Here is a 15,501-nt window from a genome sequence, read left to right on the forward strand (position 1 = left end):
AAATGGCACTGGAAGAATATTTGAAATGAAGCGAGGAATATACACTGAAGCTAATATACCATGAAGGCCTACTGAATGTAACAGAAGCCAAACTGACCCTTCCTTGGACCAACAATTTCACACCCTAGTCCAGTGATGGCAAACTTATGGCACGTGTGCCAAAGGTGGCATGCAGAGCCCTCTCTGCAGGTACGTGAGCCATTGCCCCAATTCATCTCCACTGTGCATGTGCGCGCACCTCCCACTAACCAGCTGATTTTCAGGTCTTTGCCACGCATGCGATCGGGGGGGCATGCGAGAGACACATACACATGGGGTGAGGGGGGTCACGTGCTCATGCGGGGAGTGTGGGGGTCACATGTGTATGGGCAGGGGTTGGGGTACACAGAGGTGTCATGCGCACATTGCATTATGTGTGTGCATTATTTGGCATGCGATGATAAAAAGGTTAGCCATCACTGCCCTAGTCACTTCCCATCTTGACTATTGCAATGCAGCCTCTATATGGGGCTGCAGCAGCCCACATAATTTTGTGTAGACCCAGGTGTGCACATATGTCACCTCTGCTGTAGGAGGTGCATTGGCTGCTGATTTGCTTCCAGGTGCAATTCAAAGTGTTGGTTGCCCCCTTACAAGCCCTACCTGTTTTATCTGAAGGACTGTCTCTTCCCATTTAATCCACCTGACCCACCAGAGCACAGAGGCAGGGAATGTTGCAGATTCCCTCTCCTAATAAATTATATCTGATTGAACCCAGAAGAAGAGCCTTCTCTGTGGTGGTTCCCTCCCTTTTGAATTTCATCCTTGTAGAGATTAGACCGGCTCCCTTGACTTGTTTTTGCAATGCCCTGGAGACCTGGTTTTGCCAATGAACTTAGGGAACCTAGAGTGGGATGGAGCTCATCAAGTCGCTTGCCTGACTGCTTGTTGTCACCAGCGGGATGGGTGGGGAGTGCATTATTTTTATTCTTTGTAATGTAGGTTTTGTCACTGCCCCTTCATTTAATAACCAACAAAGAAACCACTCAACTCCATGTTTCAGAATTAAGTGTACTTTTACTGATTATAAATGATGAGAAGCAAAGCAAAGCTGAATCTGAGCAAAAAAGCATGAAAGCAATAGATATCAATATGTGATTCAATTCCCTCCCCTTGGTACCCCAGTCCATAGTCCAATCATAATTCACCCAACTATCAGGTGGGAGACATCTTCAAAAATCATCATCAGGTTGGAATGCTGGACAGTTGGCCTCGGCGGGAAACTCCCCTCCTTCCACATGCGCAAAGAGATGGTGAGAATAACTCCCATTAAACAGCCCTCCAGTACAGAATGATTCCCTTCCCAAATACCATGCCCTCCCTCACCGTTTCAATGGCAGCCGAAAAGCAGCAGCAAAGGAGAGGCTGACAGGTTTTTAGTTTCAGTAAGCTTCCTAGAATCACTGAGTGTGAGTGGGCAGCCATAAAAATTATCAAGGAAGGAAAGAAGGAAGGAAGAAATGAAGGGGAAAGGAGGGAGGAAGAAAAGAAGGAGGAGGAAGGAAGGAAGGAAGGAGGAAGGAAGGAAGAAAGGAAGGAAGGAAAGAAAGAAGGAAGAAAAACTAAAAAATAGAAAAGACATGGCAAGGCAAAATATTACATCAACCCACAATATAACTATCAGGTAAAGCAGCAGTTAACAAGAAGACCTGGCAGTGGCTAAGAGCAGGAAAAGTGAACTAATTTTGGCTACCCAAGGCTATTTGAGAGAAAGCCTTAAGAACAAATACATACCAAGCCATAGTTGAGACAACAGCAACAGATAGCAAATGCTGCTCTGCAAAAAAAGAAAAGAAAAGCTGAAAAAACAGCAAACCATCTAGTTAACCGCTACAAGAAGATTGTAAAGATTGACTACAAATAATGGCATGACAAAGTAGCAACAACAGTGCATTGGGATATCTGCAAGAAAGAAATGGTGCATTGGGATTTGGCTGCAAGCAAGAACTAATGGGACTGCGAAATAGATAAAGTAATAGAAAAAGAACAAACTAAAGTGCTCTGGGACTTTAGATTTCAAACAGGCAAGCACCTGCCACATAACATCCCAGACTTAACATTTGTTGATAAAACAGACAAAAAAAAAAGTATGGATAGTAGACACTGCAGTACCTGGAGACAGCAGAATAGAAGAACAAAGAATTGGAAAAAATTGCAAAATACGAAGTCTGACAAATAGAAGTAAAATATCTGTGGCAAAAGGAAGCAAACTTACTAACAATAGTAATGCCACCTTGGGTGCAATTCCAGAACATATGGAGCATCCCTTGAACTCTACCAGCATTGACAAAATCTCCATTAGTAAGGTAAACGTTCCCCTTGCACATATGTGCTAGTAGTTCCTGACTCTAGGGGGCGGTGCTCATCTCCATTTCAAAGCCAAAGAGCCAGCACTATCTGAAGACATCTCCGTGGTCATGTGGCTGGCATGACCAAACGCCGAAGGCACCCAGAACGCTGTTACCTTCCCACCAAAGGTGGTCCCTATTTTTCTACTTGCACTCTTACATGCTTTTGAATGCTAGCTTGGCAGAATCTGGGACAAATAATGGGAGCTCACTCTGATACGCAGCGCTAGGGATTTGAACCGCCAAACTGCTGACCTTTCTGATCGACAAGCTCAGCATCTCAGCCCCTGAGCCACCGCGTTCCTGGAACATCTCCGTTAGTTAATTGCAAAAGATAGCTTTATTTAGTACAGTTTACATCCTGCAACAATATTTTTTAATATTAAACAATAAAAGCTGCCTACGCCAGATCCTTGGGAAGGACTCAAGAAAAGAACAAGAAAAAATCCAGTCTAAACAGCTGAATCATAATAATTCTGGCAACTATGCAACTAACTGTAATAGGAATAGATGTAGAAATAGTGACCGAAGGTTATTGTGGTTTTTTTATTTTTTTTTATTTTTCCTTGCCTAAATAACTTTGTCTTTGTCTCTATGTCAGGAGTGTCAAACTTGTGGCCCAGGGACCAGATTTGTCATGCACAGGCCATGCCTTCACCAACTCCAAGAATTGGAAAACCTCATGGGATGGCAACGTGACGCGGCAAGTTTGACACCTGTGGTCTATGTAATCTGAAGGGCAATCAAAAAGTCAAATAGCAAATATAACTACACTCATAAAACCATGTTATATCTTTCACTTGATGTTACATTTTTTCTATCCTGCTCTACGGAGTAGAGAGTTGGTCTCTAACATAAAAACCCTTGAAGAAACTCGAAGCATTTGAAATGTGGATTTACAGATGGCTGTTAGTATAAGTTGGGATGACAAAATCACAAATGAGGAGCGATAAGCCGCTTGAGAAAGCCAAGGGAAATCATCCAAGCCATTAAAAAGCAAAAGTTAGAATATTTTGGATATGTGATGTGACACCCAGAAAAATACAGCATCCTTCACTTAATCCTTCAGGGAAAGATTGAAGGCAAATGAGGTCCAGGCAGAAGAAGAACATCATGGCTTCAAAACGTATGGGACAGGTATGGACAAAACTCAGCAGCCCTTTTTCGTGCGGCTGTTGACAAAAATAGGATTGCCAACATGATCGGCAACGTCCGATGACGGAAATGGCACAAGAAGAAAAAGTAAAACCATGCCCCTTTATAATGAGGATTGTATCCACTTAACACATACAAAGGGCTTCAATTGCATAATTGCAATAACCTTCTTTGCATTTATCGCCTCCTGTGGATACTCATCTCCTTCAAATCCTTTAAGATAGGCCAAAAACAGAGCAGTTTTTTTAAAGTGTGGTCAGAAGACGCCTCGGGGTCTCTTAAGAAATCATAATTATTTACCGGATGCTGGAGATATTTGCAAACACTTTAAACAATGTCACTTTTCTTACCACTTTTTTTCATGAATAATAGATCATAATAGGTTTAATAGTTATTTATACACGAGTTAATCCAATATTCCACAAATATTAATGTTAATATGGTAAATATTGGTAAGTAGAACCCCTCTAAATAAAAGAAGGCCCTTCAAAATTTTTGAAAGTGGGAAGGGGTCCTAAGAACAAAAACTTTAAGAAATGTTGTCTTCAAAAACAGAGTAATAGAAAAAGATGGGACGCAGAATTAATCCATAACCTTCTATCTAAATTTCACTGCCCCCTTGTGGTCAGTCAATCATGAGGTGTTAAGTAGTCAACACCATTAAATTTATTCATCCAAATGCACGCTTAAAGCTTTTAGCTGTAGACAAAGTTAAATAACTTAGGCTTTTCTATCACCATGCTATTTCCTGAATAAAATTTATCTTTATTTCCTTTCGCATTACCATCAGTGTTTTTCTCTCTTTATGTGTTCTTTGCGCTTGATAAAACCATTTGCTACCTATCAGAGTACTCAACCCATGAATAGTTGGGTGCATAAAAAAAATAATTTGTGATTTTATTGAGAGTAAATGGCTGGCATATAAATTTAATCAATAAGTAGAATTATGTATTTAGCTTGTTTATTTTTAATGTAATGTAATACAATACAATACAGGACAGTACATAGGACTATATTCAGTGCTGGGATTCATTTTTTTTTACTACTGGTTCTGTGGGCGGGGCTTGATGGGCATGGCGTGGCAGGGGAGGGATGCTGTAAAATCTACATTCCTACCTGACTCCAAGGGAAGGATACTGCAAAATCGCCATTTCCTCCCAATCAGCTGGGACTCGGGAGGCAGAGAATAGATGGTGGCGGGGCCAATCAGAGGTGATATTTACTAGTTCTCTGAACTACTCAAAATTTCCACTACCAGTTCTCCAGAACTGGTCAGAACCTGCTGAATACCACCTCTGACTATATTGTATATTATTTTTATTATATATATATATATATATATATATATATATATATATATATATATATATATATATATATATATATATATATATATATATATATATATATATATGTCAGACAAACATACGCAAATATGTGGAAATAAGAATTGATATGTATTATTGGGACAGCTGAAAGTACCCCTAATTTACTAAATAAAAATACTTCACTGACCAACAAACTTCCAAACTTATTAAATACTATTGTTTATTTTCATGTCTAATATATAGGTATGGGGGAGTGTGATGGTTCAGTGATTAAAGACACCGAGCTTGTCAGCTGGAGAGCTGAAAGTCCCAATTTGAGACCAGAGTTCCATGCCATGGGGTGAGCTCCCATTACTTGCCTCAGCTGCTGCCTACCTAGAAGTTTGAAAGCATGCAAATGCAAGTAGATTAACAGGTACCACTTCCGTGGGAAGATAACGGCATTCCATGCATTTTTTACATATAGCCATGCTGGATACATGACCATGGAAATTGTCTTCAGACAGTATTGGCTCCTTTGTTGAAGAAACAGAGATGAGCACCCTATTCTACAATTGGACACAACTGATAGGGAAATCTTTACCTTTATATATAGAGAGTTCCTTTAAATCAAGAGCAATTTAAAAAGCAAATAACATTTAAAAAGCATTTAGACCCCCACTCTGTCAACCTCAACCAGCCTTATTTCTGATTATAAATGCATAGAATTATACCTGCCATGCAGTTTATTCTATTCAGCTCCAGACCTCATGAATGGTTTCACTCTTTTAAAGGGTCAGTATTTTGTTTGTGGTTTGATGGATTTGCCATGGCAGAAATGACTGCTGCTGTTAATCTGAAAAGATGGTGGAGTTTGGGGGTTTGCTTTCAGCCACTTTTCTTTCTTCTCATAATCCACTGCCTTGAAATATCAAATTTTAAAACTCACAACATTAGAATTCTTGCTGCGAAGTAGAGATGGAAGTACATATCCCTTTCTGACAATGAGCAAATTAAAGAATTCTCAACTTCATGTTTCTATCTGTATAAAAGGAATGAAATATCTCAAATCTCCAGGGCATACTGCAAGTAGCAGTATAGCTACAAGCCCTATGAATAATGGTGCTTTTAAGTGGAGATTTAAAGTGTTCGCTCCTGGCGATTGCTGGGCTTGTCCCTGCAGTTTTCTGGCTGGATTTTTCAGAAGTGGTTTGCCATTACTCCTTCCTAGAGAAAGTGACGAGAGTAAGATCACCCAGCTGGCTAGAAGCAGTGGTGCAATTCAGCCGGTTCTATCCAGAAGCAGTGGTGCAATTTAGCCGGTTCTATCCAGTTTGGGCAAACCAGTAGCGGTGGTGGCAGGAGCCTCCGCCCACCCACCCAGACATCATCACATTTCATTTTTGATGATCTGCACATGCATGGAAAGTCACACTCACATTTTTGAACCGGTAGCGAAGATACAGGGGTGGGTTTCTCGCCCCGTTCCAACCGGTTCGGTTGGAACGAGGCCGGCGGCATCCTCGCGCATGCGCGCAGCGCGCGTGTGTGTACTAGCGTCTGTGCGATGCTCCAGCTGCTCCTGGAGGATTGCGCAGGCGCTGTATGCGTCCTGCGCATGCGTGGAAGCGCAGAATTCGGCAAAACCGGGTAAGGAGCGGGCACGGGCGGGTGCGGGCGCGGGCGGGCGCACGGGCGCAGGGGGGGCCTTCGCCGTTCCCGGAAGTTACTTACTTCCAGGTTCGGCGACCAACCGGATCGCGGGGACCGCCGCGAACCGGTTGAAACCCACCCCTGCGAAGATACCATATTTTTTGGAATATAAGATATATTGGAGTATAAGACGCACCAAGATTTTGAAGAAGCAAATTAAAAAAAAAAGCTTTTGCACTCTGCAGACCTCCCAAAAATGGCCCACTTTTCATGAAAACAGGCCCTTTTTGTCAAAAAAAAAAAAAAAGGCATGCATAGCCTTTAGGAGGCTTATAGAGTGCTCTGGGGATGGGGGGGGGGGGCGCACAAACGAGCAAAAAACAGTGCATTTTTCCTTCATTATTGCACTCCCTAGCACCCAGGAGCACTCTGCAAGGCTCCTGAAGGCTATGCACGGCCATTTTTTCAAAGGGGGTGGGGTTTCAGGAGGCCAAAAATACTGTATTCAGTGTATGATGCACCCAGATTTTCACCCTTTTTTGAGGGAAAAAGGTGTGTCTTACACTCCGAAAAATATGGTAAGTTGATTTTGCCTCTGGCTAGAAGTCATAGTTTCCTGGTTTGTAGCCTGGTTGTCTTAAGCACAGCACCAAACTGGGTCTTCTTCAATGGAGATAATGGAGATACTTGCCATCAATTTCACTTCCAAGAAACCTCACGTAACACTTCAGTTCCAAATCCATATCTTGGCCCTCACATGGATTGAGAAAGAAAAGTATATTAGCCACAGTGGCGCAGAGGTTAGAATGCAACACTGCTGACTGCTGGCTGACTGCAATTTGGCAGTTTGAATCTCACCAATCACAAGGTTGACTCAGCCTTCCATCCTTTCAAGGTGGGTAAAATGAGGACCAAGATTGTTTGGGGCAATAGGTGTTATATAGGTCTAAATGCTATTGCTATTGGTTACAGAGCAACACAGATTGTGTATCATGCTCTGGAACTTCTCAAGTAGAGTGCAGCTACAACTTGGAGCATATCAAGAGAGTCTACTTCATTCTCTTGGTCACATGGCCAAAGCCCTGCATTTAAAGGCAAAGGTAAAGGTTCCCCTTGGATAAATATGTTAGTTGTTTCCAACTCTAGCTGTCAGAAGACGTCTCCAGGGTCATGTGGCTGGCATGACTAAACAATGAAGGCTCACAGAACACTGTTACCTTCCCACCAGAGGTGGTCCCTATTTTTCTACTTGCATTTTTTATGTGCTTTTGAACTGCTAGGTTGGCAGAAGCTAGGACAAGTAACGGGAGCTCACTCTGTTACACAGCGCTACGGATTCAAACCACCGAACTGCCGAACTTTCTGATCGGCAAGCTAGAGTGTCTTTGCCACTGAGCCACCACATCCCTCTGCATTTAAAAGTGGCTCCCAAATCCCACCCATGGGCAGCAGCAAAGCAATATTGTCATCCACTGGCCCTTCAGAGAATCGGGTTTTTTTTTTAAAAATTTTGTTCCTGCTGTCTTTCAGCGAAAATCAGCTTGCCTGCTTTACAAGTTGTCAGCTGTTGCTTGCAGACTGGACACACAGCTGCTTCCAGACTGCCTGGAGAGCAGTTTTCAAGCTTCTTTGGCTGAAAACCAGTCACATTTGTTTGGCACTAGGAACAGTTTCTCACCACTGGCAGTAGTGTGGCATTGCTCCCTGCAGGACACTATGAGTTACTTTATTTAAAGGAGCCTTACAAAATTGGAAGCCCTGGCCCAGGGCTTCTGCAGCCACTGAAAGCTGGTGTATGTGCATGTGTGTTTTGGCCTCTCAGAGCCCCAGCAAAGGATCCCATAGTAGTATTAATGTAAATGGGAGAGAAAGAGAGAAGATTATGAAACACGCAGGGAGCAATCATGTTTACTGTATTTAATTGATTTCCACGGTTAATTAAAATTAAGGCCAATAGTGTTCTTCCTCTGGTGGTTTAATTTTTTTAAAAGCAAAAACTTGTTTGATAGATGTAGATTGACAAAGTAATCCTAATTCCATTTCTTGAGCAGGATTAGGAATAGTCAGAAAACCAATATGACCGAAATAAGCTTATGATTCACTCTGCTGAATTCTTCAAACCTTTGCATTGTAATCAGTGGTGGGATTCAATTTTCTTTAGTACCGGTTCTGTGGGCGTGGCTTTGTGGGCATGGCAGGGGAAGGACACTGCAAAATCTCCATTCCCTCCACACCCTACCAAACTGCTTTCCAGTTCTGTTCTCCTGTTCAGGGCAACAAAAGAAGATCGGCTGGGAGGCAGCCGGGGCGGGGCAGCCTATTTGCCTGTTCTCTGAATTACTCAAAATTTCTGCTACCGGTTCTGTCAGAACTGGTTGAATACTACCTCTGACTGTAATAGAAGAGAAATTGTGCAGCTCAGGTCTGTACTGTGGAGTCCTTCTGAACTTGGTTGTTTGCTTGCAAATGTTTATTACACAACTAGGAAACATCATCAGTGCCCCTGATTTTGTTACCTAACATCACTGATCTTCATTCAACCTTTGTGTTCTGCTGGTGATGACTTTTCTTTCTTTTAATAGGCCTTAAAGTATATTAAACCCAGGATCAGACACTTATTTGATTGATGGCCTGCTTGCAAGCCACCTGGGACTTGGAGGTTGGAGGCAAATGTGTTTTGCTTCTATAAAAGGTGTCACAACTCACAAACTCACTGCAGTAATCAAAGTGTGGAGTTACAACTGAAAAATCTGATATTCAAGTTTACTGTCAGTCATGGATTTCATTAGGGGATTTGGCTCCAATGACTCCTACTAAAAGGGATGTGGTGGCTCAGTGGCTAAAATGCTAAGTTTGTCAGTCAGAAAGGTTGGAAGTTTGGTGGTTCGAATCCCTAGCACCTCGCAATGGAGTGAGCTCCCGTTACTTGTCCCAGCTTCTGCCAACCTAGCAGTTCAAAGGCACATAAAAATGCAAGTAGAAAAATAGGAACCATCTTTGGTGGGAAGGTAACAGTGTTCTGTGAGCCTTCAGTGTTTAGTCATGCCGGCCACATGACCTCAGAGACGTCTTCAGAGAGTGTTAGCTCTTCGGCTTTGAAACAGAGATGAGCACTGCCCCCTAGAGTCGGGAACGACTAGCACATATGTGCCAGGGGAACCTTTACCTTTATCTTACTCCTACTAAGACCCACCAACCTCACAAGAGAAGAGAGATTCCATTTAAGTCCTCTTGAGCTCTTGAAGAGAAACCAGAATATAAATCTAACAAAAATCTATCCTAATATTAATAAATAAATAGTAATTTATTTCAAGTACTGGTAGTGCTGACATGATGGCAATTGGGAGCAGAATAAGCTATGCAATCATCATGCATGATATTACATGAACACATCACTTAGTGATGACAATCCCTGCAATCCACATTGCTGTCATTAAGTGGGGATGTGGTTCATTAAGCGAACACCTCCTTGTAACTTCCTGTCAGCTTCCGGCAACCAAAGTCAGTGGTGAAGCTGACGAGAAATTACAAGTCCCAGTTGACTTGCAAGCAGGCCATCAAGCAGATAAGTGGTTGATGCTGGGTGAATGAGTTGTGTGAGTGGTCAGGAAGGCACACAGGGGTGGGATTCAGCCAGTTCAGACTGGTTTGGACAAACCGGAAGTTAATTTTAATCTGGTTCACCAAACTGGTATTTGCAAGGACTGGCTGACCCCACCTACCCCACCGTGCCCCTCCCAGGAGTCTCCACATGGCCAATTTTGGATGCCAGTTAAGTGCAGTGCCCACACGGAGGCTCTGGGATGGCAAAAAAACAGGCCTACTGGATGCTCAAGGAAAGTCTCCAGAGCCTGGAAATGGTGAAAACACCCATCGTGGTTCAGGAAGCCAACTAGGTCGCGCCCCCATGGTCGCACCCACCCAGCAACCGGGTAGAGAACCAGTTGCTAAACTTTTTCAATTCCACCCCTGGAGGTGTGGTACAAACACAAAGATGATGGAAGAAGGTGCTCAAATGGAGCAGACTTACTTGGCCAACTTGTGGCCTTTCCTGTTGGCTTCCCCACTGAGCTTTGCTTGTGAGAAGCTAGCAGGGAACCTTGTAAATTTTGGTCGCATGTCAGTGGGACTGTCATAAATGGTTGACAACTTCTCAGGTTGCAGTCCTGTGACCAAGGGGATATTGGGACAGCTGGACCTTTAAGGAGTGACCGTAAACAGCAGACCTGTTCAGCATCTTCAGTCACTGAATGAATGGTCATTAACTCAGGAATACCTGTAGTTTCAAGACAACTAAACACGCAAAATAACCAACGAAGCAGAAGACGCTGGATGAGTTGGGTTACTCATAGTACAACTTTATCTCTTCTAAGATTGCTTTGTTTATAAAGTATATTTCAGTTCATTGGCATCAAGGAAAAACTTAATCATGCTTGAACAAAGGGAACTAAATGTGATTCATTTGATTTGGATCCGTCCCATTTTGTCCAGGTGGATGGGGAGACAGGAGAAAGCGCGTGAGCTACACGATGATTCAGCTAAGGAGCCCTCTGAGTGACTTGCAATGGCAACCTATGCTTAGCAAAAGAATTGGTTCCTAGAAGGTGTCAATTGAAATGACACGTAATGAATGGGACTGAAACACCTGCCATAGCACAGGGATGCCAATGTCACAGTCTTCATAGGGGCTGCAATAACTTCAGAAAAGCTTTATTCATGTCTCTTTGTCAACCCAACCAATCGCAGCCTCCCTCTCTTTGGTTCCATGCTGGGCGACATCTGTGGAGCACACTGCTTTTTCCACTCCTTGCCTTGAAAATGCCACAGGTTCAACAGCACTTCCCTGAATCCCTGTAGCACCAGCTCAGTATGGCACCATAAAATCACAATACATACAATACTTCATGCCTACTTTGCTTTATCCATATGTTACTTTATCCCTATGTTACTTTATCCAAACGTTACTTTATTCATATGTTACTTTATCCATATGTTCCTTTATTCATATATGGCGCAGTGGTTAAATGCAGCACTGCAGGCTACTTCAGCTGACTGCAGTTCAGCAGTTCGGCTGTTCAAATCCCACCAGGCTCAAGGTTGACTCATCCTTCCATCCTTCCGAGGTGGGTAAAATGACGACCCGGATTGTTGTTGGGGGCAATATGCTGACTCTGTAAACCGCTTAGAGAGGGCTGAAAGCCCTATGAAATGGTATATAAGTCTAACTATTGCTACTATTGCTTGCTATTATATTATCCATACATTCTTTATCCATACATTATTTTATCCATGCGTTACATTCAGGGGTGGGCTTGGTGCATGCTGCACATGCATGCACAGTGTAATAAAAATTGCTCTGCGCATGTGCAGAAGCAATAAACAAAAAAACAAGATGGCAGTGCTTATGGCACCCCAGAGAACTGGTTCAGGGGCGTGGCAGGCCTAGGTCGCTGCCAGTTTCAGCAATCCAGGCTGCCAAACCACTACCAGTTTGGCCGAATCGGTCCGAACTGTTAGGAACCCACCACTTGTTAGATTATCCATATGTTACTTTATCCATACATTATTTTATCCATACGTTATTTTATCCATGCGTTATTTTATCCATACGTTACTTTGCCAATGAGATATTTTCATATTTTATTTATTATTGTTAGTGATAATAAATCACTAGGATTTATTAGGAATGTGAGTTTAATAGTGGAAAGAAGTCTGGTGATTTCCTTTGGATGTTCATGTGTGAACATTGCACACTTGTGGAAAGGATTCTATTAGAGGAACGAGGCAAAATATTTTGGTGACCTCCTACTTGACCTGAATATTTCTCTACATGGATTGTGCAAAATGTGCTAAAGGAGCCTAGGCTTATATTTGAGGCTTGGAAATAGCCAAGCATCAGCTGCCAAAGTTAAATAGACTTTGAACATTATTATTCACGTTGCATATTCTGCAGAGCCGGTATTTTTTACTTTTCTTCTAGCTGGCAAAGGTTTGATTAGAATAATATTCTCTATAAAGCTTAATAGAGATGTTTTGCAGCAGCAAGATTGTGTTAGAAGGAGGAGGTTTCATGAATCTTTGTCAAAGTGAAGCACTTTTCAAAGCTGCTTCATCTAGCAATACAGCCTCTGGCTTCTAAAACACACTGAACTTTCCATATTGAGCCATGGAATCATAGTGCTGGGAAAGCCCATTTAGGCTTTCAATCCACTGCTTAGGGCAGGAAAATCCAATTAAAACATCCCTGAGAATCTGAAAACTGCATTTTTGCAGCTACTATACATTACAAGGCTGACTCACCTTCAGTTAGCCTTCAGCTACTACCAGTAGTCTTCGATTTACGATAGAACTTAAAAGTTCTGTTGTTAAGTGAGATATTTGTTAGGTGAGTTTTGTCTCATTTTACAACCTTTCTTGCTACTGTTGTTAAGTGAATCCAGCTTCCCCATTGACTCTGTTTTTAAGAAGGTCACAAAAGGAAATCACATGACCCCCCTCCTCCGGGACACTACGACCCTCATAAATATGAACTGGTTGTCAAGCATTTGAATTGTGATCATGTGATTATGGATAGTGGTGAAATTCATTTTTTTTCTACTACTGGTTCTGTGGGCGTGGCTTGGTGGGCATGGCAGGGGAAGGATGTTGCAAAATCCCCATTTCCTCCCAATCAGCTGGGACTCAGGAGACAGAGAATAGATGGGGACAGACCCAGCCAGAGGTGGTATTTGCCGATTCTCCGAACTACTCAAAATTTCCGCTGCTGGTTCTCCAGAACCTGTCTGAACCTGCTGGATTTCACCCCTGATCATGGAGATGCTGCAAAGGGTGTAACTATAAATCCTTCCATTTCCCACTATTCTGTCAGCTGAAAAAGCTTTTTGGGATGTGAAGTGAAACATTTTCTAAGAAAAACAAGATAGTCCAGTTGCCTCTTGAAAAAGCAGCTTAGGAAGAACCATGACCGGGATGACTGAGAATCTCCATAGATCTAAGATATTTTAATTCTCCTTAGCTCTTCAAATTTTGTGTCACAGCTGTAGCTATTTTTTGCAGTATCATTTGTCCTCACGAATATTCCCTGGAAGGGGTAATTATCAGTGGAGTTTTCAGTCTTCCTGAGCCTAACAGCAGAGTTTTATTGACAAGATAGAAGGAAGATTACATTTTGCTCTTTTATTTCTAGAGTGCAGCACATTAATGCAAAAAAAGCATGATGAACTTACATGTGCAAAAGAAATATAGCATTGGTGACACCCTGCACAGATTCTGCAAGACTTCTCCAGGACATGTTTCAACTCCTCAGTCTTGCTTACAATTCTAAGGTTGATAGTCTCTCCTGTAAGTACTAACAGCTCAACTCTGAGATGTTTGAAATCAGCCTCGATGAGATGGAGATGCTACCATATAATTGGGATAGCATGATGTACTGTATTAAGCTACCCCTCCTCTTAACAAGTGCTAATTTGTTCATTTTTTGCATGGCATTAAAAAAAACACCCCGTAGGGCTTTATGGTATTATCTGAATCCAAAACAGTCACCCAACACTAAAGCAAATTAGGATTTACATTGGCTTTCATAGGTTAAAGGCCTGGTATGTACAAACACCATTTCATGTTGGAATTGTTGGGAAGTTATACAGGGTCATTCCTAGCTTGGGTTTGCAATCATCCAATCTCTGTATCCAGATCAGATCATGCACACATTATCAACTTGGAAATGGATCAGGCCTGCCACAGCCATCTTTCCATTTCTCAGCTTGCCACAGAGTATGTGGGGGGAGGAGAGGTCTGGAATGTCAGACCACACCAGTGGTGGGTTGCAGGTGGTACGCCCTGGTATGGGCGTACCGAAGCCTTCCTGGAGCACTGGATACCGTTCTGGTACAGTGCTCCGGAGGGCTCACCCACCCGCCCGAGTTCCTTACCGGTCTTGTAAGTCTTTGGCGCTTCCACGCGCCTGTGTGATGCTCCACTGAGTAGCTGGAGCGTCACAAAGGCTCGCTAAGATGCATACATGCACTGCACGTGTGTGCACGCACACTGCGCATGTCCATGTGGATGCTGCCAGGCAGTTCCATCCAGTTGGAACAGGATCCAGAACCCACCACTGGACCAGAGAACAACAGATTATCCAGTGGGAACCAAGGTCATCTCAACAGGTGCTGGCCAGAGACTAAGATGAGTTGCCAAAGAGACTCCAGATCTCTCTGGACACATGAGCCATTCCAGTTGCTCTTCTGGGTTCTGGCACACCGGCCAGCTGGTCTTCACGCATGCAGGAGCTCTGGAAACAGGAAGAGCAGCTGCCCAGTGTGCATGCATTTGTCCGAAAGATGATCTTCTGGTTCCTGGAATATGATAAAAGATGATGGAACAGTTATTCATTTCAACAATTCAAAAGTCCAGGCTTCACTCTCTGCAAATACTTTTGCAACTACTGGTCATGCTGAAGCCAAACCAATCATGGAAATGTTACCTGGCATTTTAAGTCAACTGGGTGTTGATAGTTTAACAAGTCTTCGAAAGTTAGCGGAACAGTTCCCAAGACAAGTGTTGGATAGCAAAGTACCAAAATCAGAAGATATTGATGAGGAAGATGATGATGTGCCTGATCTTGTAGAAAACTTTGATGAAGCATCAAAAAATGAAGCTAATTAATTCATTAATAGCGCACCTGCCAGCTGATCTCCATGCATGCATGTGTGCCAGAAACCAGAAGACCATAAAGATGTAAAATATTTCTTTCAGTGGGCACCACCAGTTATTACATAAACCAGGTCTCTCTCTTATTCAGATTGTTTGACTTAACTGGGTTATGGATCAGTCTGTTTCTTCTGTGAAAATCAATAGGACAAAACTGCCTTAAATCAATTTACTTTTGCTTCATTGGTTGGTGGATTAGCGATGCTAAATCTACACATTTTCAAGCCAGCCCTGCTTTCTGCTATCATTTACCTGCAGTGTTTTCACTTACAATTACTTCAGGAACTACTTCT

At 42.7% G+C, this 15,501-nt stretch overlaps 1 protein-coding gene across 1 annotated transcript; it reads left to right on the top strand.

Annotated features, from left to right (window-relative positions):
• The first annotated feature begins 14,860 nt into the window (after nucleotides 1–14,860).
• On the top strand, nucleotides 14,861–15,168 carry LOC116511639 (transcription factor BTF3 homolog 4-like). Its single transcript, XM_032221797.1, has one exon. The coding sequence runs from the start codon at nucleotides 14,861–14,863 to the stop codon at nucleotides 15,161–15,163; it is 303 nt and encodes a 100-aa protein (XP_032077688.1). The 3' UTR covers nucleotides 15,164–15,168.
• The last annotated feature ends 333 nt before the right edge of the window (nucleotides 15,169–15,501 follow it).

The sequence above is a fragment of the Thamnophis elegans genome, chromosome 7 (assembly GCF_009769535.1).
Source record: "Thamnophis elegans isolate rThaEle1 chromosome 7, rThaEle1.pri, whole genome shotgun sequence".
NCBI lineage: Eukaryota > Metazoa > Chordata > Lepidosauria > Squamata > Colubridae > Thamnophis > Thamnophis elegans.

What these genes read in the sequence shown, in the direction of transcription:
- LOC116511639 (XM_032221797.1), top strand. Translation starts at nt 14,861, where the DNA reads ATGATAAAAGATGATGGAACAGTTATTCATTTCAACAATTCAAAAGTC.